The 22,497-nt window shown below is 45.7% G+C and overlaps 1 protein-coding gene and 1 long non-coding RNA gene across 4 annotated transcripts in view; one reads left to right on the plus strand and one right to left on the minus strand.

The window, feature by feature from the left end:
• Nucleotides 1-7,759: 7,759 nt before the first annotated feature.
• LOC141572945 (uncharacterized) lies at nucleotides 7,760-13,031 on the minus strand. 3 transcript variants are annotated; one of them, XR_016018928.1, is made up of 4 exons: nucleotides 12,893-13,031; nucleotides 12,121-12,254; nucleotides 11,842-11,973; nucleotides 7,760-10,519 (listed from the first exon to the last, which is right to left on the minus strand). It is a non-coding gene; the product is annotated as an uncharacterized LOC141572945 (long non-coding RNA). The 3 variants fall into 3 exon arrangements; XR_012498531.2 differs by lacking the exon at nucleotides 11,842-11,973; XR_012498529.2 differs by having other exon boundaries at nucleotides 11,842-12,254.
• The window catches only part of LRMDA (leucine rich melanocyte differentiation associated), a 1,027,260-nt gene continuing 1,017,431 nt past the window's right edge, over nucleotides 12,669-22,497 (plus strand). Inside the window, exons 1-2 of the mRNA XM_019745989.3 lie at nucleotides 12,669-13,119; nucleotides 18,960-19,060. Coding sequence (XP_019601548.2) covers nucleotides 12,679-13,119; nucleotides 18,960-19,060 — 542 coding nt within the window. The 5' untranslated portion in view covers nucleotides 12,669-12,678. The remainder of the gene's footprint in view (nucleotides 13,120-18,959; nucleotides 19,061-22,497) is intronic.

The following is a 22,497-nucleotide window of genomic DNA, read 5'->3' on the forward strand; positions in this document are numbered from 1 at the left end:
GAAATACCTCTAAACCCAGCCAGGCAATGATTTCAATGAAAAAACTGGTAAATTCAGTCAAGAGAATCCGTCATACCAGAATTGAGTGAGAGAACATACATAATGTTCAGATGGTTTTATTGAATGCCTACTGTGTCTTGGACCCTATTCTAGGTATCTTCACAACATTTACCTTGTTTACTTCTTATCAACGCCCAGTGAGAAAAGAATTATTATCCCGACCTGGTTCAAGAATGTGCAGAATTTCTCCCCTTTACTTCTAACCTTCTTACCCCACAAGCCTCAATGGCACTCAATATGTCTGATGAAAGTTTCTAAGGCATCAAAAGACATTGTCAAGATTAAGGTTGACCACCTTAGGTGACAATCAACTTTGATTCTTCTCAGCAGAGCTTAAGAGCTTAAGTGCCTGGGACTTTGGAGTGATGAGAAAAGGTTGTGGAATGTAGTCAATGGCATGGGAACACGTCTGCCTCCATTTCCTTGGGAATACGGTGGCTTGAAGCATTTGAGGTCTTGCATATGAGTAGCATCAAGGAAGGGGTAGCAGGTTTTCCCTCCACACTGTACTGCACTCTTCCCAACCCTTGACATTGGCCAAATGCTTCATGTCTCTGGGCTCGATGCTTATTCTTTTTGTATATCTCTACTTCTTCCCTTCCTCCCCCCTACCTTTTCCAAAGCATTAATTAAGGGCATGAATGAAGTCACCCTACTTTTGTTTCCTGCAGAATCTACAATGCACATCAATGATATCCAATAAATATTGGTTACATGAATCCATTTTTCAAAGATTTTTCTTTCTTAGTCCCCATCTTTGCTACTGAACCTTCTGACCTCTCAGGGACTCTTTTTACCACACAGTTATTTGCCACATCCTCATATAAACAAAGTTTCACTTGAAGAGCCAAAGGCCTTGCCGTATCCTTTGTCCTCCTGTCCTGCCTCTTCAGAAGAAAGGGGGCCTTTTTGCCACCAGCTGGTGGGGGACCAGCCCATTCAGCAGCGATGAGGAGGTTTGGGGGTGAGAAGTGGCAGGAGTGGCCTGAGGAGCTGGGTGATGTGGGGAGGGAGGGGCTGTCAGGATCAGGGTAGGAGGGTTCCGGGGAGCCTGGTAAGGATCAGCTCTGGCAGAGCAGCAGCATCGTCTTCAACCTCTTCCACCTTTAACAATAATTAGCCCCCAGGTTGTACAGATTGATTCTCCTTGTGACATGGGAGCACTTATGGAATGAATGAACGAGCTACTTCCTATAGAACCAAAGTGTGAAAGGAGTTAGTAAACATGCCAAAACATGGCCAGAGGTCATGGGAACCAAATGTAGATCAGCCCCAAATGTCACGAAGAGAAAAAGTAGGGGAACGAGCGCTTTCTAGGAAGGATGGCTTCTCCCCTCTGGTGCTTCTGCTCCAGCTTCAGTCCTCCTCACCTCCACCTAAAAACCTCCAGCCCCGCTTCCCAAACACAGCTTTGATTAGACCCTGAATTGTCCCAAACCCTCACGGGAAATCCATTTCCCACCAAAGAATGTTTCACGTGCCTTAGCTCCTTTCCTTCAGTCTTCTTACCGGCAAAGCGTACTTTTCACAGTCCCCATAGACTGGCCATCCGGCCAGACTGGGGTCTTTCCCCTCACACCAATACACCCTCCTCGGTCCCATCTTTGCTTCTGAGGCTCCCTCTTGTACCACTGAGTTCAGGGCTTAGCTTCCTCCTTGGCCCCCATCAGAGTAGCTCACAGTGCTTCTGCAGGTGGTGGGCTCCGGCGTCCATCTGCTCGATTCCAAAGAACGGTACTGCCATATTTCCTAGCTGTGTGACTTGGGCAGCGCTCTTAAGCTCTTTGAAGTTTCAATTTCCTCCTGTGCAAAGTATATGTAATCATGGTACTTACCTCATAGGTCAATAGGTAAATTAAATGAGACAACACATGTGCCTGGCATGAAGAAAGTGCTCAAAGTAGTTATTATTATTTTGTTATTATCCCCCTGTGTTCTTTCTTACCTCTGAATCTCATGTGGAACTTAATTATCTACTAATTGATATCTTTTATTAACTAATCAATAAATTTACTTTGTGTGCGTGTGTTCAACTTCCCAATTAGATTTTAAGCATCTCCAAGCCTGAACCAGATGACTTCTTTATATTGATAACACAGATGAGCAGAGGGTTAAGTGAAAAATAGGCATGAATGAGCACTTACTAAAATGAGTAATAAAACATCCGCTGCCTGTATAATCCTTTCACAATCATGATTTCCTTTAATTCTCACAAAAATCCTATAAAATATGTACGGTTATTCCCATTTTACAGATGAGGAAACTGAGGTTCATAGACAGGAAATCACTTGTCCAAGTTCCAAAGGTCAGGACTCTTTCCTGACTCACAGCAGCCTCCTTCAGCTTTCAGAAATTCTGACAATGCCTCCCTCTCATGTTCTAATGCCCAAATGCACTTTCTCTGGTAGCCCAATTCAGCACCCCTGCCAGCTCTAATATTCTTTCCATGTGCCCATGGGGAGAGATGTTGGAGATACATCATTAGCTGATGAAAAGATCTGGTTATGAAAGAGCAGGGACACACACACACACACACACACACACACACACACACACACACACAGTTAATACACGTCACCTAGAAAGCAGGCTGCAAGGGTGTCTGTGTGACCAGCCACTGGTCATCTTAGGGGGTGGGATCATCGGTGATTTTCACTTTCTTCTTGCTCACCTGTAGTTTTTACTACAAACGTTAATTACCTTTATAAGTAAAGAAAAACACAATGCAAGTTTTTTTTGTTTGTTTGCTCATTTAACAGAAAATGCAGTGCTTCCAGAACTCTCTTTACTTCCTTGCCCCTCCCAGTTCCCTTTTACTAAAAAATGCTTCCAATTGAGAAACCTCTTTCCTCTCCTTCCTTCCTCCCAGCTCTGAGCCAGGTGGGCAAAGTCCCGTCCCTGGCACTTGATAGTCACAGGTTTGAAATGCAGGGGAGGGTTGAGAGGGAAAAGTGATTGGTGTCGGGTGGGAATTTGGGGATTCTTTTATCCTCTGTATCTCAAAGGCTGACAGGTTCTTGAGGGGTGGAAATGACTGGTAATTAGTGAGCCTTCTCTGCAGCACACACTAAAGACACACTTCACAGTCTCCGTGACCTCTGCAGCCCGGTGAGGCTTTGTTATGTAGATGCTTTTAATTGGGTGAGTCACTTAGTGCAAACAGCTTCAGGAGAGAGCACTGTGGGCTGTTTCCGGGAGGCTTCCTACCAGGGGTTCTAACTCAGGAGGGGGGGCGGGAGCAGCAGCAAGTGCCTCTAAGTAACACCACCCCCTCCCATAGAAGTGAAAAGTGGTCCTCACAACTCAGAATCAGTACGGTGAGCTTTTAGTGGGAGTGTTAAACTATGGTCTTCATCCTCTTCCTCCCTCCCTGCCTCTATCTTTCAGTTTATAGATCACCTATTCTGAGATATTTTGAGCTATAAACTGGGTTTCCTACATTCTGGGAGTCCACCAGCTAGTTGGGAATTTAGGGACAGATATAAATGTACGTTACAACACCAAATAGTAGGCATCAAAGCCAGGCACACGGGAAAGGCTTTACAGCGATGTTTCAGATCCTGAGCAGTTACTGAGGGCCGGAGCATTGGGGAAAACTTGTCATCAAGGGTAAGCAGCACTTGGAAAGGGTTATGGGAAGAGGGGTTCCCTGGAGCAGGAGACTTTATGAACAAAGTCACCTCCAGCCACACACCCAAAGTCATGGCCCCCAGCACATTGAGCTTGTCAGATGCAGAGTGCTGTGTGGCAGTGACTCACTAGGTCTTCAGATGTGCTGCATTTACACCATCACATGCTGTTGTCGCTCCTGGGGTGTCCTCCTCCAGAGGAGGGAGCAACGCTTGTAGACTTTGTAATTGCATCAAGGTCACCACCCCCGTTATTTTGGTGAATGGCACCATCTTGGCTCCTCCATCTTCAGTACCCAAACAGACATCAAGTCCTGGCAATTGGGCTGCAGTCTCTTTGCAATTTTCTCCTTGCAGTCCCTCATCACTTTTCATAGGGGGTCAGGCGCACTTGCAGAGCCTTTGAGGACATTTTCCTGACCCTTCTCTCCTGCTACGCATCCTACCCACAACTGTCAGACTGATCTCTCTAAAACACAAATGTTTAATAGCCATTTGCTTCCATGGTGCTCAAAGTGAGGCCTGCCTGTCTTTTTATGATCTGGCCCCTGCCTACCTCTTTTTCTTTCTCCCTATCTTCAAGTTCACCAGTGACCTCTATGTTGTTAAATCCAATGGGGAATTCTCTGTCCTCAGTTAAGTTGATCTTAAGTACCACGGGGCAAGTTAATTACTTCTTCCTCTTATTACTTAACATATTATTTATAAAAGTTCCTCAAATTTATGAAAAAAGTTTAAAGAACTGGATAATAAATGCCCAATTCTCTTCTTCTAGACTTGTCAGCTAACATGTTCCCATGCTGGTTTGTTCTCTCTCTCTCTCTCTCTCTCTCTCTCTCTCTCTCTCTCTCTCTCTCTCTCTCTCTCTCTCTCCCTCTCTCTCACACACACATTTTTTTCTTCTGAACCATTTGAAAGCGGTAGACATTTTGATGTCTATCCCTCATTCCTTAAGCTTGCTTCTCTTAAGGAAAAGAACATTCTCTTATGAAATCACAATACAATTAGCACACCTATGAAAAGTAATGTTAATTTAATGTCAGTGATATCACCAAATGGTTCAAATTGAAGTATTCCCAATTGTCCCTAAAATGTCTTTTTAGCTGTTTTCCCCCAGTTCCAGCATCCAATAAAGAATCACATCATGCATTGTACTTGGTTTTCATGTCTCTTTAGTCCATTTTTATCTAGAACATTCCCTTCTGTCCCCCAACCCCTGACATGATACTGACATTTTGTGCAGTCTACCCGAGTTGTCTCGAAGAATGTTCCCTTTCTGGACTTGTCTGTTTCCTCTTGGGTAGATTCTGGTTAAACATTTTGGCAATACTACCATGTAGGTGATATGTACTTCCCAGCAAAGGCCCAAATTGTCAGGTTGTCTCGCCCTTGGAGGTGCTAAGTTTAAACTCTTGTGTCAGATTGTGACCACCAGATCTCGTCACTGTAAAGATGTATTTTCCCCTTTGTAATTATAGGTAATCTGTGGGATGATACCTTAAGATTATATGACTTCTTGTTCATACAGTGATTTCTTTTTTTTCAAATTAAATTTATTGGGGTGACATTGGTTAGTAAAATTATATAGGTTTCAAGTGTACAATTTTATAATACATCATCTATATATTGCAGTGTGTGTTTCACCAGCTAAAGTCAAATCTCCTTCCATCGCCATATATTTGACCCCCTTTATGCTCTTCTATCACCCCACCTTACCTTCTGATTATCACTAAACATTGTGCCTGTGAGATTTTCTTTGTTTTTCTTGTTAATTTGTTGCTTTCAGTTTTATATCCCACATATGAGTGAAGTCATATAGTCCTCGACTTTTTCTGTTTGACTTATTTCGTTTAGCATGATAATCTCAAGGTCCATCCATGTTGTCACAAATGGCACTATTTCATCTTTTCTTATGGCCGAGTAATATTCCATTGTACGTACGTACCCCATCTTTATCCAATCATCTTCACCCAGTGCTTTCAACACCCCCCTGATTATCCTTGGCTGAATTAGTCATTACGTTGGAAACTCAACTTTTTGGATCAGTTTCTTCTCTTGGCTTCCAGGGCCTCACTTCATTTTTGTTCTTCCTTACCTCTCCAGCTGCCCATTCTTAGTTTCCCTGTGGTTTCTTCCACTCTCCTGTATCTCTAACCGTGTTAGTGCACTAAGACCCAATTTTCAGATGCTTTTCATCCTGTCTTGTGCCTTTAAATGCCATCTGAAAGTTGAGGACTTGTACATTTCTAACTCGAGTTCAGATCTGTTTCCTTGCATCCAACTTCCTCCTTGACATTTCCACTGGTATGTCTCAAAGTAACCTCAAACTTTTACGGTCCAAAAGTGATTCCCTGACCCCCCATCCCCTAATTTTCTCATCCATTTCAGTACGACAACGCCATCCTTCCAATTGCTTAGGTCAAAATCTTGGAGTTACCCTTTATTCCTGTGTTTCTCATATTCTCCATGTCAAATCCATCAGAAAATTCTGTTGATGCCATCTTCAAGATATATATATATATATATATATATGTATATGTATATAAGCACTGTTCACTGTCTCCAGGTTTTCTGTGATAGTTTGCTCTCTGGTCTCCCTGCTTCTGCCCTTCCCTGTCCGTGGTCCATTTTCAACACAGCAGCCAGACCAATCCTTACAAAATGTGGGCCTTCTGCTCAAGGTTTCTCAAGTCACTTGGGGTACAAGCACAAGTCCTAACCTCAGTCTATCAGGCCTTAGGTGATGTGCCCCCATCCCTGTCCCACACCCTACCCCATGATGTCGTTTGCTATTACTCTCCTCCTTGCTTACTCCATTCCAGATGCTCTGACATCCTTGCTGTTTTCCAAACCTGCCAGACACCTTCCTGCCTTAGAGCCTTTGCACTTGCTGTTCTAGCTGCTTGGAACATTTTTCCCCTCGATGTTCACCCTAGAACTTGTGAGTGCCCATAAATGTCTCTGTGTTTAGCTGCTGCATCTCAAAGGCTTAGCCGGCCTGTGCTTTGGAGCTAGAGCAATCCAAGGCCTGGTGCAGCTGTACCTGGGATACTCATCGTTCTCACTGGGGTGATACTGGGCCCTTGAAAGCACTTGAGTTCAAGTTAACGACTCAGGCATAAGCAAAATTGCTGTTCCCTCAGCCTGGAAAACCTTTCTCACAAGTCTTCTCATGGCTGACTCCATCTTATTATTCAAACTTCAGAGCAATTATTTCACCCCGTAGAGAAGCCTCCCAGAACACTCCATAGCTGTTTGAGGCTATGCAGTTTGTGCATCACAAAAGCCTTGTGAGTGGGGCTGAAGTCTAGACCATGCTCTGTTCATCAAGGATTTCACAGAAGAAAGGCCCTGAAGGGCTGGCAGAGACCTTGGACACTGTACCTAAATTATCCACTGCCCCACATTGTCTGCTTTTGTCTTCATAGCATGTGTCAGTACTATCTGAAATCATATATCTCACATACTTGAAATTGTATTATTTACCTACTTGTTACCTGTGTCCTCCCACCAGAATGTAAGCCTCATGGGAGTCAGGACTGTATATGTCTTTTTCCTTATTGTGCTCTCAGTGCCTGAAACACAGTAGTTGCTCAAGAAATACTTACTAATGACTCCATTCTCTCTCCTTATTTGGGGGAGATTTCCATACTTCCTTGTATTTTCATTTTAGTACAAATAGTTGTTTAGCTCAGTGAGTTTACATTTAAGGAAACTGAGGATATTAGGAATGAAAGGATTTATCCAAGGGCACCCAGCTAGTTAGTAGCAAAGCTAGGTCTTGAACCCAGGACTCCTAGGCCAGGGCACTGGGCACTATAAGGCTTGACGAGCACTTCATCTGACCCTCAGCCTTCTGGCACCGGTGGTGCCCGGTGCAGCTGACACTGGCTTTGCCCCTGGCTCAGAGCTACAGAGAGAGCTGGGGCTCCTTTCGGAGAAGTGGGAAGAGACTCTGAATTAATATTGGTAAATCATGCCAGAACCCTCGTGTGTGCGTTATTATTATTGCCCCCCATAAATTCTAAAATAATTCCTGTAAATAATTATAAAAATAAATCTCAGTGACAAATTTTTTATTTTATTTTATTTCCAGGAACACATTTATTCATCATAATCTCTTCAGGGGTAGGACAAATTGGAGCTGGGTAGTGAATACAATTTGCAAATAGGCAATATAAGTAGAGAGAAAATTAATATGTATTCCTCAGCGCTCTAAAAGGAGAGGAAGAACATTAATAGCCATTTCCTTGCAGATATAACTTTGAAAATGTTATTTCTGATCCATCAGCGTGGGGCTCCATATGAGGAAAATGGTTACAACGTGACAAGAAGCGATTAGATGTGAAGTGGCATCTTTCTGGTGCCGCTGCCCAGTCTCTTCACTTTGCTCTTACTGGGACATAGGAGGAGTCCTGTTTTATTTTTTTCAGATCAGACTTCTGGCCTTGGGTCAAATGCTCATTTGCTAGGTGACACTGGGCCAGTCCCTTCCACTCTCCTGTCAGTAGTTGGAGTAGATGATTTCTAAAGCAGGGCATTTGGATGGTCACAAATCCACATTACGGGGGGCACTTGAGAAAAACACAGGCGATAGGGTACTACCTACTGACTGAGAATCTCATTTCCATATATGTTAATTGAGGTGGGGGGAGTTTCCTCAGCCTTTAAGTGCTAGAACCTCTCTATGCCAAGTTGGGATTCCGGAAGGGTACCTGGGTCTTAGACACTGTTCCCCTTGCTCCCACTGGACAATATACATTTGAGCAGATTCTTCTGGTCAATATTCCCTTTGCCTCTTGAAAGTCCAATATGAGCCCCTCTCCCCAAGACAGAGATGACTTCCGTCTGAACCCAGCTAAGGACTTGGAGTATTGGGCAAGTTCCAGGCAAATTGGGGAATAAGATTTGTTTCTCACTGACATTTTCAGGATCTGTGGAAATAATGCTAATTAAGAGATTAGCAGATGGCAGTTTCAACTTTACATTCTCTTTTCCTGCCCCTTCCATCCCAATCTCCTCCCTTTTTAATTACAAAAGTAGTAGGATGCATGTTGCAAAAATCACAGAAGAAATGGAGTGAAAAGCAGAAGCCCCTTTTCCACTCACCGCCCCAAACCTACTCCCTTCCCCACTCCCTGTTAATATTTGCATGTTAATAGAAGCAACAACAAGGAAATCTTTTAAGATCAAAAGAGAAGGGAAATTGGAAGCACTGAGAATTAATACTAATAGCAATAATAATTACTATACTAGTAAATAATCATTACTAGAATAGTAAATCATAACAATAAACTAACATTTGTGCAATGACTAACTCATGCCAGGCATTATGATTGCATTTAACATACATTTTTAAAATTTTGATTCGTTCTGGTTTGATCAGAGAGGTGTTTTGGAGCACAGACCATCCTCCATCCGTCACTTCTGTGCAAATACTGCAGAGAGGGCCTGGAAACCTTTCCTCTTTCCTACACTTCCTAAACTCCCTTCTTTAGGCTGAAAGAAGGCTGCCTCAGCAACAAAGAGCATTTTGTATGCAGACATCCAGCAGTTTTTTTTTTTTTTTAATTGAAATCTGAATGTGGTGAGTCTGAACTAGGGGCTGGGGCATGATTAATTACAGCAACCATTTTAATCTGCCCAGGGGCTAGGCCTGGGAGAAATGAGGCCAGGCTGAATAGAAATTCGGCGAAGGACAGGTAGGAATGCTGATAAAACTTTGTTAACTGGCCTTGTCCTCTCAGCTGCTGAGGCATAGGGTTGGAAGATTTAAGGAATCAGTTCCTGTTTTGCTGATTCTGGCCGACCCCAGAATCAACTCCCTTGATTAGAAATAAACAGGATCTTCCTTTTTGTCCCCAGGAATGTGATGGAGGAAGGACTCGAGGGGAAAGGGCCTCTGCTGCCAAAGAAGAATAATAATAATAACAAAGATGACAGTAGAAATAAAATATTGCCCTCTTCATCAAGGGTGATCAGGAAATGTCCAGTTGTATGTGTTGAGCCTTCTCACTCTCCACATGCACATGTTAAGAGTTCCAGAATTTATAGGTGCAGGATTTCCAGTCCAAGTCTGATTTGAACTTTCTGTGCTGTGGTCCTCATGAGTGCACTGTACAAATTAGGTGACATGTCTCAATTTTGGGTTCAGAAAATAGGGTCACGATTACAGTGCTTCTTGTTAACATAGCCCACTTAGTAATACTGTAAATGTCGGAGCACAGATCTTTCCCGAAGGGTCTTAGTCAATGCATACCCCCAGTGCCTAGCACAGAGCCTGGTCCTTGGAGGCTGGGGCAGAAGGGCTGGGGAATAAAATGGAGTGCGGCAAGGGGAGCAGGCAGCTCACTCTCCATTGCTCATGCAATGGGGTGAGGGGACTGAGGAAGAACTTAGATGATTGCATGAGCCTTCCCCTTCCCTCAGGGCTCCTGGGGCAGGGGCAGAAAGAGGCGTGTTCAGGAAGAAGCCCCGACAAGACTTATCTCCTCTGTTCACTTTTGTAAATTTCTTGTATTTCGAAGGAATCAGCTGTCCACCTCCTGGGCCAGCACTACCTCAGTATTCTTTTGCTTTCTCTCCTTCCCAAGGAAGGGCCACATTACCTGCAGAGTGTTACCTTTGCTATTTCTACTTAATTTTCCTTTTTGTTCAAGAAGGGGATGAGGTAGAAGGGTGTCTCAGCCTCCCTCTTCCAATCTTCGTTGGTCCAGAGATATAGACTTCTTTTTTCTTTCTGCCTTTCCTGCCTCTCCTTCTCCTCTTTTCCCCCCTCCTCCTTCTCCTTCTCCGTCTTCTGTTATGTTCTGAAGACTTACTTCTAAAACCTGAGGGGAGTAAGGAAAGGTTAATCCAGTCTGCTTCTAGAGGATCCCTCCCCCACTACCTTCAGCAAATTTCTACCCTGCTCAAGAACTTTCAATAGCTCCTTGTTGGCATCAGCTTACGTTTCAAACACTAAAGCCGACCTTAATATGAGCTATCCTGAACTTTATTTTTTGTGATTTCGCTAATGATCACTCCCCTACCGTCAACTGGCCTTCCCGACGTGTTCACCTAGTGGAGACAAGAGTAGGATGAGTCATTCTAGGCAAAACTAACAACTGAAAAGCCAAGTAGAGGATGTGAGAAGTAGAAGAGGCAGAAGTAAGGGTTGATGGGATTAAAAAGATCTTGAGGGACATACTAGAGATTTTGGACTCTATGAGTATTATTAGTCGATCAGAGGCCATTGAAAGACTTTAGGTAGGATCAAATAGGGCTTTTAGAATGATCACCCTGGGGCTATGCAGAGGAGGGAACAGTAGTGAGGGGGTCTGGAAAGGTGGAGAAGATGCCTGCCCACTGGTGTTATTGGCAGGTCGAGTCTGCAGAACAGTGTACTCAGAAGACAGCCACGTGTGGAGGAAGGGGCATGGGTGAGATGACCACCAGCACCCTCCTCCTGGGAGGGGGGTTTCCAGTTTCATCTTTGAATAGGTTTAAGTCTGTTTCCACATGTCCTCTCCTGCTGGTCAAAGCCTTTCTAGGAAGGCCAAGGTGAAAGGTGCTTGGGGAGGGCACATTATCATGACAGTCAGAGACGAGGCCCACTTCCTCTTTTTTAGGCAGGAAAGGCAGACAAAAGTGGACAATGGACCAGAGAAGGTACATCCAGCAGAGAAGGAGGAAGGAGCGTGAGGAGCTGGTCTGTGGGGCAGTAGGCCTCAAAAGATTCCCTTTGATCCCCCTTATCTCTGGAGGGCAAGCTTTCTTTTTTGGCCTGCAAGACCTTTTGTTACAGCGTTTCCTGGAACTTCCCAAAGCAAACACAGCCAAATATTCTTACAGCTATGTTCTTATAGCTCCACTGTGTTGTGTCCGCTCCTCCCAGCAGAGAGAGGGGCAGTCGGGTCAACCCTCAGAGGTCAACACCACTCATCCAAATGCTGACAATAAGGGCTCACATTACACAATGTGTTGGCACCAGCCCTGAGACAACGATGAGCGCCACACAATGCTTAACCATGACCATAATGATCATCCTCAGCTTCACAACCAGGAGTTTCTAAGTGCTGTTTAGACACAAAGAACAATGAAAAGCCCTGTGGACACCCCCTGGACAGAGGTGGGGAGCTGCAATTACAATAGGTCTACTGAGTTGAGGTACCTGCAATGCAGTGAGACCTGGAGTCTGGCAAGTCAGAACTCAGTTTTCCGTTCTCTATTTGAATGGTGCCTGTACCCATGAGTATGAAGGGAGCAGGGTGGAGAGGCCATAACTGGTTGGGCTGGCTGTTAGCTGCAATAGGCAATAGGTGATAACATGACCAAGAATTGGTATCTGGTAGTAGCTTTGTGCATCCTGGGAATGGGGTGTAAAGGCAAAAATAGGCATAGAGAAGATCTGGATCCTTTCCATTGAGGACAGGCATGAGCTTCCGGTTACCTGCCCGCTGGGCCGAATTTCATCCAGACAGGAGGCAGGAAATGGCCAGCCCTCACTTCCAGATGAGCGGAAGGTGTGTATGCGTGTGTGGTCTGACCTCATGGATGACTTTGAGCTTCACCAGTACCTTTTCTCTGAACAGGGAGAGAAGAAGAGAAGCCTGAAATTTGGGCAGATCATTCGATTCTCTTCCCGGGGTTTATTACTGTCAACGGGAAGAGGTTGAACGGACACCTGGTGGGGTGAGGGAATGGGGTGGTGGGGTGGTGTGTGTGTGTGTGTGTGTGTGTGTGTGTGTGTGTGTTTACAGCGCGTGCTGCTACCTGAGCCAGCATTTCAATTCCCGCCTCCTTCTCCAGAAATGGAAACCCCACCCCACCAGGTGTCCGTTCAACCTCTTCACTTCCCCCTTCCCCTCAAAAGTTGGGGAGGGGAGTTCCGGGCAAGAGGCCCCTCCTCCCTGCAGTTGAAGACAGTTATGTAATCCGGATTGTGAAATATTGGAAAGGAATGGCTCTTTAACCCCTCTTTCGCCAACGCTCAGACGGGGCGCCTCTGATGGGCAGGCCCCCTTATCCCCAGTCTGTCCCGACTAACACAGTAGAGCTCTGGGCATGGGGCTTTAGGGGACGCTATTCTTATTTCCCTGACCGCCTCATGCGCGATAGGTCCCGGGAGGCCCGGGAAGCACGGAGAAATCCAGCGCTCAGGCCCTCCCGGCGGGGCGCGCGGGCCACCTGTTGTGGCGCGCGGTGGGGTAGACGAGGCTCACCTGCGCGAGGGCCCGTCCTGGCGTGGTCGGCCCGCGCACAGCGGAGCGCAGGTCCGGACTCCAGCCCGCGCCTCGGGCTTCCGCCGGGTCAGCTGATCTCCGAGTGCGGAACTAAAGCTCCGGACCCGCGCTGCTTGGCGCCGTCACGTTCTCTGTTCTGTGCTCTGCACTCGGAGCCCAGCGTCCGCCCCTTCACCATGGCCGGGCTCGCGGTCAGTGGAACTCAAGTAAGTCCTCCAGGCCAGCCCCGCCCCCGCTGGGGCACAGTCGGCCTGGGGAGGGAGGGCTGGGGCGAGGGCCGCCCCGCCCCGAGGTTAAACCGGGCTCCCAGCTCCACCTCAGGTCAGCAGGTGGGGAGTCTGGCCGGTGCACAGGCCTGCCTAGTTAGGGGAGAACAGACCCGTTTGGGGCCTGGCACACCCCTTAGCTGTGGGGGGAGGGCAAGGTCGCCCTGGTTCCCTCCATCTCCCTCTGCTCCTGGTGTCACTGACCAGGGCCAGCGGCGTGGACTTCATCAGGCAGAGTGGTCAGTGCCCAAAACCCACTGCACTTTTCCGGCCCCACAAAAAAAGTTTTAGGTTCTTTCATAATCAGAAGAAAAGAACTCTAGTCATAGAAAACGTTTTAATATCTTTGTCTTTATACCAGTGTAGTTGTAAAATACAGGTATACCTTTTTTTCTTGCTTTTTGCTTTATTGAGCTTCACAGATGTTGCGTATTTTAGTAACTGAAGGCAAGACCCTTCACCAGCAAAAAGATTCTGACTGGCTTTATTGCAATACTTGCTTTATTGTGGTGGTCTGGAATCGAATTCGCTGTATCTCCTAGGTGTGCCTGTCTTTCCTAAGGGAGGAAGGAGCCCAGGAAGGCAAAAGTACCTGGGTCCCACCAAAGATAGTGAAATCATGCTGCGTCCCAGCAGGCTCTAGGTTGAGGGACTCCACTGCAGACAAGCTCTGGCTGCTAACCATAGACCCCTTATCCAGGGCAGGTAGAAGGCTGTAGCGCTCCAGTTATGTTTCAGCACCTGATTTCTTGAATAGTTGTCTGTGGGAAATGTCAACACTCCAGTTTCAACCCTGGGTGATAGAAATCAGCTTCCCTTGCTTTCAGCCTTGTAGAGAAGCCTCGGTGTTTCTGTGTTTCTAGTCATTGCTGGAGGGATGGACTCAACCACTCTGGGACTGGGTGCCTTTTACCTGCTGGAAGAGCCAGGTTTCTCTTTTAACCTCTGATGAAGCCAGCCCTCCTACTTCCTGCCCTTCCTTCTGCACCCTAGAGAACTAGTTCTAAGGTTTTGAAGCTCTCCCCTTGCATTGCCTAAGGCAGGTGGTGTCAGGCACAATTAGATTTTGAAATTACTTTAGGCTAAAGGGAATGTTCTCCCCTTCTCACGGTTCAGAAGTGAGCAGGCCAGGGAGGTACCAGCCTGGGGGAGAGATTAAAAATGATGGGTCTTATTTAGCTGGCAGGGAAAAGGGGCTCCTGGGAGTTAACATGGCTGGCTGCCTGGAGGGAAAGGCTGGAGGACAGGGCCTCTGCCCCAGAAGGGTCTCCTTTCCCTCAGATCCTAAGTCTCTGCATTTCAGAGCCAGCATTCTCTGGGTACAGCTTCTTTCAGCTTCGTGGCGGACTTGACATGGGACTGAGAACTTTCCTGTGCCTCCATTTCTCTCCCCTGACTTCCCAAACTTGATTTTCCCTATACCTCCTGCTTTTATCCCACCCCACACAGCCCAATGGCAATCAGTGACCTGTGGGTGAGGCATTTTTGAACACTTGGGACTGTTTTAAACAGATGGAGCTGCCAGGGGGAGGAGTTGAGAAGGCAGGCTGAGAAAATGTCTCTGGGGGTGTTAGTGCCCCATGTCCTAAAACCTCCTAAAGACCCTAATGAGTGGCAGCCCTGGGATTAGGGTCTTTTTAGCTTTCTGCACCTTGCAATTTCTAATGATGGTCACTATAAGAGGTAGCACCTTGAATGTGTCACGTGGTACTTCCCAAATTTTAGTAGATCCTTAAGGGGTAAGGGGTGGGGGAACTTCCCATGAGCCCATAGCGTTAATATTGTTTTTCTCACAACATTGCTTAAATATACAAATGTAAAACCAGATATATCTTTTTCTAAGTTCATATTTAGAGACCTAAAAACCCCAAATAAAGGGATAATTTAAGTACTGAGAATAAAAAACCACCACCACCCCAATAAAGTTAAAATGATTTAATGAGATGGATTATGACGTTTTGCTGAAACACTGCTTTGACCCCACTGTTGACTGACGGCCGTTGCCCTGCTTTTTAGGTGTTCCATGGGCTGACAACACCAAATGTTGGGGGATGTTATAGTTCTCCCTCCACTTTTCTTTATAAAATCTTTCATTCAACATGGATCTGACTTCATCTGGCCTTTTCTTGGCTCGAATGCATCATTTATATTCAGCATAAAGTTCTCAATCTTTTTCCACTAGCTGTGACAATTAAAATAGTGGCATCAATGCAGTTGTAGACACAAATGCAAACTTGGAATTTGGGCACTGAAATTTTGTGCCCAAGAGACATCAGAATAACAAATCCTTTCCACAGTGATATTGGTCTGATTCAATAACTGTTTACCAAGTGGCCACTAGGTGCTGAGGACAGTGCTGTGTACTTTAAAGTTATCTTATCTCATTCCTGTAATATAAGTAAAGTGAGGATAATATACTCGTATGACTCATGGGGCTGTTTCATGAGGATCGAATAGATAACAGAGGAGCTAGGCATTTAATATTTGTTAGTTGTTACATTATTCTTAACACCTTTGGAGGTGGTTAGTGTCTGACTAGTTTACATATGAGGAAACAGACTCCGCAAGATTGTGGCCCATCCAGGGTGATACAGCCCGTAAGTAGCAGCACAGGGACTTGAACTAGTGCCCAGGGCTGTTTCTACTCTGACAGAGCTTCCAATACTGCAAATTTAAAATCAAGAATCCCTCACGCCTGGCTGAGGGGAGGTATCATAAAATAATCTCTGTCTTACTACTGACAAATGCACCATCCTCAAAAATGTACTGGGAGCCTACATGTCTCAACTGCAAAGAGAAACCCTCAGTGTTTGCAGTTTGGTAATTTTCTGCAATCCCTTAGAGGGGCTGGGTGTATGTATGTGTGGGGATCCCTCCAAGACATTCTTCTTTTTCTCTCTGGTGTTCCTCTCTGTAGGGGTCTTTAAGTTGATATGTTTTAATTTCCCTGATAATGGTGTTACTTTCGGCTATCATTCCACACAGGGTGGAAGTCTTGGGGTACAGATGATATAAGTAGGCAAGTTAAAAGTATGAAACGTGGTTCCTCAGTTCAGTCTAAGTCAAGATAATTGACTAAATGCAATAACTTCTTATTTTGGATGTGCTCTTTTGTGCCGTTTAAGATGAATTTCTACATCCCTTTTCTTGTTTGCTGAAGAAGCTGACTATTTTTGTTCTGGCTTTTCTGGCCTTGTCGCTCACATTAGGGGGTCATGTGCTTTCGGAAGCTTCCTGACATCCTGACAGGTAATGTCTTATGCTGAGGAGCACTTTTTAAACAAGTGTCTCCTCTTATGAGTGTTGGTTGAAGTGCCTGGCATTGGCTTCTTGCCACTTTAAAGCCTGTCCCAGCCAATGTGAACCCTTCTATGTGCTTGGTTTAACTCACATCTCTAAAAAGCTTCCATTTTACCAAGGGGGTGGTCCAAGTATGCAGATGGCTTATCAAGTTGATTTTCCTACTAAAATGTGAAGACTTGGTCTTTGTCTCTGTTGAATGGGAATATGTTGTGCTTTATTTAGTTTTCTTGGGATGTTGTGATGTTACGACCATGTAATAAAACAAGCTGATGAAAGTCTTGTCGGACATGTTTGCGAACGATCTGAATGCTTTGTGGTGATAACTCTCCTTAGTGTTGCTGTTTCCTCTAAAGGGGAATCCTACAGGAGGAAGAGGGGAGCAAAAATCCCCTTTTCTCAGTGTCTGACAGTCTCCTGGGGCCTTCAACATGGTGTCATGAGATAGTTCTCAACCTTTCAGTTTGGAAGACTCAATTTGAAGCTAAAACATATGATAGATGTGCCATTGGCATTTCTTGATCAAGAAAATCCACATATGGCGTTGTAAGAACTCACAGCCCCCAAGTTGGAAGTCCTCATTCCTGGTGTAGGACTTGGTCTGGGCTCTATCACTAAGAAGCTGTATTACACTGGACAGGCCTCTGGAGTCTTGGTTTCCTTGTATAAAACATGAAGGGTTTGGACAAACTAGGTCCCTGCTAGATTTAGTCCTTGGTGAGTCTATGAGGAAAGAGCTCAGTTTCTACATCTAAAGCTCAGCTTCTCTGCCATATATATCAGAGGGGTCTTGAATGATGATGGTGCAAGAGGGTGGTGCTTGCCAGGGTGAGAGGGATGGGTTTTGTGGTGAGCGCCATGGGTCGGGGGCGGTGGTCAATGTGAACTTAGAATACAGAACAAGCTGCAGGTTGGGTGGACATCCTGAGGGAAATGGAAGGCCCTAAATTGAGCTTTATATCTGCAGTCTCTCCTTGGTGTCTGATTTCCATCTTGGCTTGGAAGCTGAACTCAATATAATACATAAGGAGTTCTGAAGAAAGGGAGTCCCATGTAGGAAGGTGGGAGCTTGCTAGATCGAACTTAGAGTCCTTTGTTTTTTGGCCTGTATCTCCCCCAGTCATAATTGTTTTAGTGGAATCAGCTATTTTTCTGTCTCTTCTCTCCACTTTGTCTCCATCAGGAATGAAGTTACGGAAGGACAGTGAATACAGGATATTGTATTATGAGCAGTTTGTCCCCATTGGATAGCAGAGGGTTGAGAGATGAAACATTGAGGGTGCAAGGATGAAGTGTGCTTTGTACTAGGTTGAGCCATACGAAAGTGCTGCTTTTGTAGTTCTAAAATGATTGAATATTAGTAATTCACATGGTTCAACCCAATATCTGAGATGGCCACCATGTTCTTGTTCCCCATTAGTAATCATAACCCACTCATGATCTCCCATTCAATCCAAGACATCTTTGTATGCGTAGAAGATGGTGGATTTGTAGGGAGGAAGGATCCAGGCTGTAGCCAAGTGATGGACCTGACTTACTACCTGGCAGTTCAGGGAAGGGTCCTTCCGGGAAGTATCGTGTGTTGTGATCCACTGGCCATCTCTGACCCACGAGTTTGTTTTGGGATGAGTTGTTAATCCTGCCCACAGGGTGCTCTCTGTAAAAATGGGTTAAAAACTGAGTGGTTGGAGCAGCAAGAAAGCCCTCTGGCCTAGTCCCAGTCAGAAGTTTTGGGATCAACTTTCAGTTCAGCCTCTTAAGATCTGGGCACACACTAGGTTAATAATAACAGGAGTAAAAGAATGGCTAAGGGAACAACTCTGCAAGCAGAGAGGTGCTGACTGCAAAGGGCTCCCCGGTGGAGGGAGACTTGGAAACTCCGGTCATTTGTTGTTGCCCTGTCACCTTTGAATTAGCTTTGTTCAGAGTCTGGCGGACATTTAATACACAGTGGTAACAGGATGGGATTGGCCGTTTGGGGAGGTTTTCTTGTCCAACTCTATTTGTTCAGCACCCTGCAGGTTGAACGCTGGTAAGTGCATCTGCTGTGTCTTTTATGAGATAATGTGAATAACAGGGTATTTGGGTGGGGGACAGGGGAGGGGAAGGAGAGCGAGAGCCAGAGGGGCAGCTGTTGGAAAGGCCCCTGAGCGAGAGACTGATTGCTGCGATTATATCACCGTGCTCTGACGTTGGGTTTCTTTTTGGACACATGAATCCGGCCAATTTTAGTCCAATTTCCATTCTGCTGGGATTAGTCTCCATCGTGCAAAGTATACCAGGAAAGGGGAGCTGTTGGCAGAGTCCCTGAAGCCCCCAAAGCTGATTTGATCAGGAAAACAGCCACAAATGTGGCCTTTTTGTGTGTGTGGAGCGTGTGTTTAAAGTTGCGGAAGCAATCATCGGATCAATGACTCAGGGTTGTGAGCAGCTGGATGATTTCCTTTTGCCACATTGTTTCTGTTCTATTTAATTTCCAGGTGTCCTACATAGGCCAGGACTGCAGAGAAATTCCAGAGCACCTCGGCAGGGACTGTGGCCATTTCGCAAAGAGGCTGGATCTGAGCTTTAACCTTCTGAGGTATGTAGCCTTCGCAAGACACAGACCAGGCCTGGGGGGCTCGGTAGCCCTGGTAATGGCCGGAAGGGAAAAGCCACACGTTCTAGCTCTGCATAGGGTGCCCGGATCTGAGACATATGGACCCACACCCGGAGGTCAGACTCTGCTTCCAATGATTCTTTGGTAGCACATTGTGCCACTGAAGAACCAGTGAGCATGAGCGTCACCCATCTCACGTGAGTTCCTACGCGAGTCTCACTTTGTTCTTTCCTTTCTCACTAATACTCATGCAGACAAGTTAGAATACTGTCGGGGAAGGAATGAGATGGAATCAGCAAGAGTGTTTTCGAGCCTTGTAGGAATACTTTTCTGGATAACCCCATTTCCCAAAGATGGGCCAAATCATAGTAGGGTGTGTGTTTGTATGTACCTTCTTTCTTTGCCTTTTTATGAATTGGAACCTTAAATATTTGTGGTGATGATGTCTCCCAGATGATATTTCAAAGTAATTCAAACACTATTGGCATGGGATGGGTGGGAGGGAAACTTTAACAACTGTTCCAATCTTGGCAAAAGGTAAGTGTGATTTTTCTATATTATTCCAGTGGAGGATGCAGACCGTTATTTCATTTCTTCCTGAAAGGTTATGAATTGTCACTGGTTCGGGGGCTTGGGGAAGGGAAGTTGGAAAGCAGGTATCAGTGGGATCAATGAGCAGGGGTCAGGGTGGTGGTTTTTCCTCCTAGCAAGCTGGTCCCATGCAGAGCTTTTCCATTAAGTGCCCTCTTGACAGCTGAACAGAAACAGGGGTCTTGGCGTGAAAGGAGAAATGAGCCCAAATCCCACCCCAGGGCTTAGGCCCTTTCCAACTTGTGTGCTTTGCAGTCTTTTTCTCTCAACTTCTGAAGCAGGACACTTGGGAATTAAGAATTTGAGAGAAGATGAACAAAACTCAGGGCATTAAGGCACCAGTGGGTAGAGGGGAGTTTACATTTAAATTAAGCCAGCAGAGCTTCTTGGGTGCTCAAGTGACACAGGGCCAGTCTGAGATGCATTGTCTCCAGGGAAGGGACATCCAGAGGCTTATGTAGAAAGAGAGTGGTTACTGTGTGCGTTCTCTTCCTCACTCGCAACGGGGTTGTATGCTTCTGGGGAGATGGGGAAACTGAAATGTTGCAGAGTAATACATAGTGATGAGAGGGTGCCAAACAAACAAACGCTGGCTCCAAAGGAAGTAAGGATGGTTTTTGGTCCCAGTGCCCAAAGGGAGGGCTGAGAACACAGCCTGGGCGGGACCATGCCTTAGACACGTGTGCACTCCTTAAATAGCTTCCCAGCATGGACTCAGGCAAAGGGTGCCTTTGCCGGGGCATTGGAAGGAGTTCTTCCTCTGTGACTGGCTTCCAGGGGCTCAGGCTGCGGCCGCCTTGGTGGTGGGAGCCCGGATGTGGGTTTGAGGCAACTGGGCCCCACAGGGGAGTATGTCAGTGGGTACAGGTCATGGGACTGGGCTGTCAGGTCTGAGGAAACAGAGCTGTCTTTGTCACACTCAGGGGCCCTGCCTTGCTTTGACAGAGAAGGGGCTGGACCCTGGGAGGGGTATGTGTGGTGAGTGGAGTTGGTGGTGAGAAGGGGCACTTGGCCCCGAGGGGCTGGATCTTTAAGGATTTATTAGAGGAAATGACGGGTCCTGGAGGTGGGAAAGTTTAGTGAGAGGAGGGCCAGTAAAGTGGACTCAGAGGGAGAGGAGTTTTTTATTTTTATGGTTTTTATTTTCGTTTTTTTAGAGGAGAGAAATTTCCATAGGGTTGAGTTTGAGGAACTATCACATCTGGTCAGCAACCTGTCTGGTGGTGTTGTGGTTAGTGTGTGATCTGCAAAGTGGGTTCTGGCTGTGTTGGGGCAGGGGTGAGTAAGGGAGGGGTGAGGTCTAAGGTTCGGGAAGGGTTTCCACTTGGACTTGGTTAAACTGGAGGGAATTATAGACCAGAATGGAGAACAACAATCCTAACTTGATATGGTTATATTTGGGATTGGATCATCTTTGACCATCTTATTTACCTAATGGTGGTGGGGTGAGGAGAGGCTGTACTATTTTTCTTGGCTGTCAGAGGAAGTTATGAGCTTATGGAGGCACTGGTCTCTCTTTGCCTTCAGCTGGTGCAAAATTAAAGACATTTTAGATTCTTCTTCCTAAAAAAGGTGGACGGGAGAGAGAATAGGGAGAAGGGAAGAGAAAGAAGATCATAAGGTTACCTTCCAACTAAGTGGATATGTAACAGATGACCCAAGCCCACCGGGCTACAGGAATCATTGAATCCAAATGAAATATTGTGAATTCCTGTCCCACATTCTGTTGAAAGTTTTCCCCCTGCTCCCCCTTACCATTTCCATGGGATTCTGGGGGAACATATGTTCCAGTCAGTTTGCCCTACACTCAGATTCATCACAGCCCCCTGTTCTAACCATCTCTCTGCTCTGTCTGCTGAGTTGCATTTATTCATTTTTTGAATAGTTAATACATGGCACAGACTTTAGAAGGAACAAATATGCAACAGTGAAAAAGTTTCCTTTGCACTTATGTCCTTTAGCCTCCCAGTTCTCCTCTGCCCTGCTGACTTCTGTTATTCACCATTTTTTGTATAGTCTGCAGAGATATTCCATGCATATACAAATGTGAATTTCTCAGGTGGCCAGGTTTGTATGACTTCTTGCCAAGATGTTAAAAGGGAGGCACCAGGCTTTATTCAACCGCTCTCATTAGGAACATCCCTCCCTGTTGTCTTACGATTAATTCATAGCCACGTACCATCATTATTAACCTTATTCATGAAAGTGACGGTTCTGCGGCTGCTCCCAGGGCCACCTGTTTGTGCTGGAGGGCAGGGTGGTTATGGATTTATACGCTCTGAACTTGGGTTCTAAGTCGCTATCCGAGTATATGTTTTTCTTCCCATTACACTTCAGTCTTCTCTCTGCATTAACTATCACGAGACTTCCTCTCCTTCTGTTGGGTTGTCTAATACTAGACTGCTTACCTCTCCATGCAGAAGGTCGTGGAAATTCAGGCTGTGCTGTTTCTATGATTCTGTCTCAGGGAATGAAAGTCCCTGGAACCAGTGTGTGCCCTGTTGGGTTGGAAGTTGGAAAGGGAAGCAAGATAAGAAGTCCGAAAACATTTTTGCTCCTTTTAAAAGACTCAAATATTTTTCTCTCCTACCCTTTCAGCCCAGATCTCATTCTTCCTGAATGTGATTCCCAGGGGTGGGGTCCTGCCATCCCCCCTGAAATGGTGACAGAAGGTTCAGGGAGCTAATTAGGTAATAGCTGACAGGAGTAGGGTTGCCCTTTGAACTTGAATGCATTAATGATCATGAGTCCACTGTCTACATCTGCATGAGATTATAGATTTTATTTTTTTGAAGATAATTTTTTCTTATAACGACAGCGATCAATAT

This window comes from Rhinolophus sinicus, chromosome 15 (genome assembly GCF_057876585.1).
Source record: "Rhinolophus sinicus isolate RSI-liver-muscle chromosome 15, RSI-T2T, whole genome shotgun sequence".
In the NCBI taxonomy this organism is placed as follows: domain Eukaryota; kingdom Metazoa; phylum Chordata; class Mammalia; order Chiroptera; family Rhinolophidae; genus Rhinolophus; species Rhinolophus sinicus.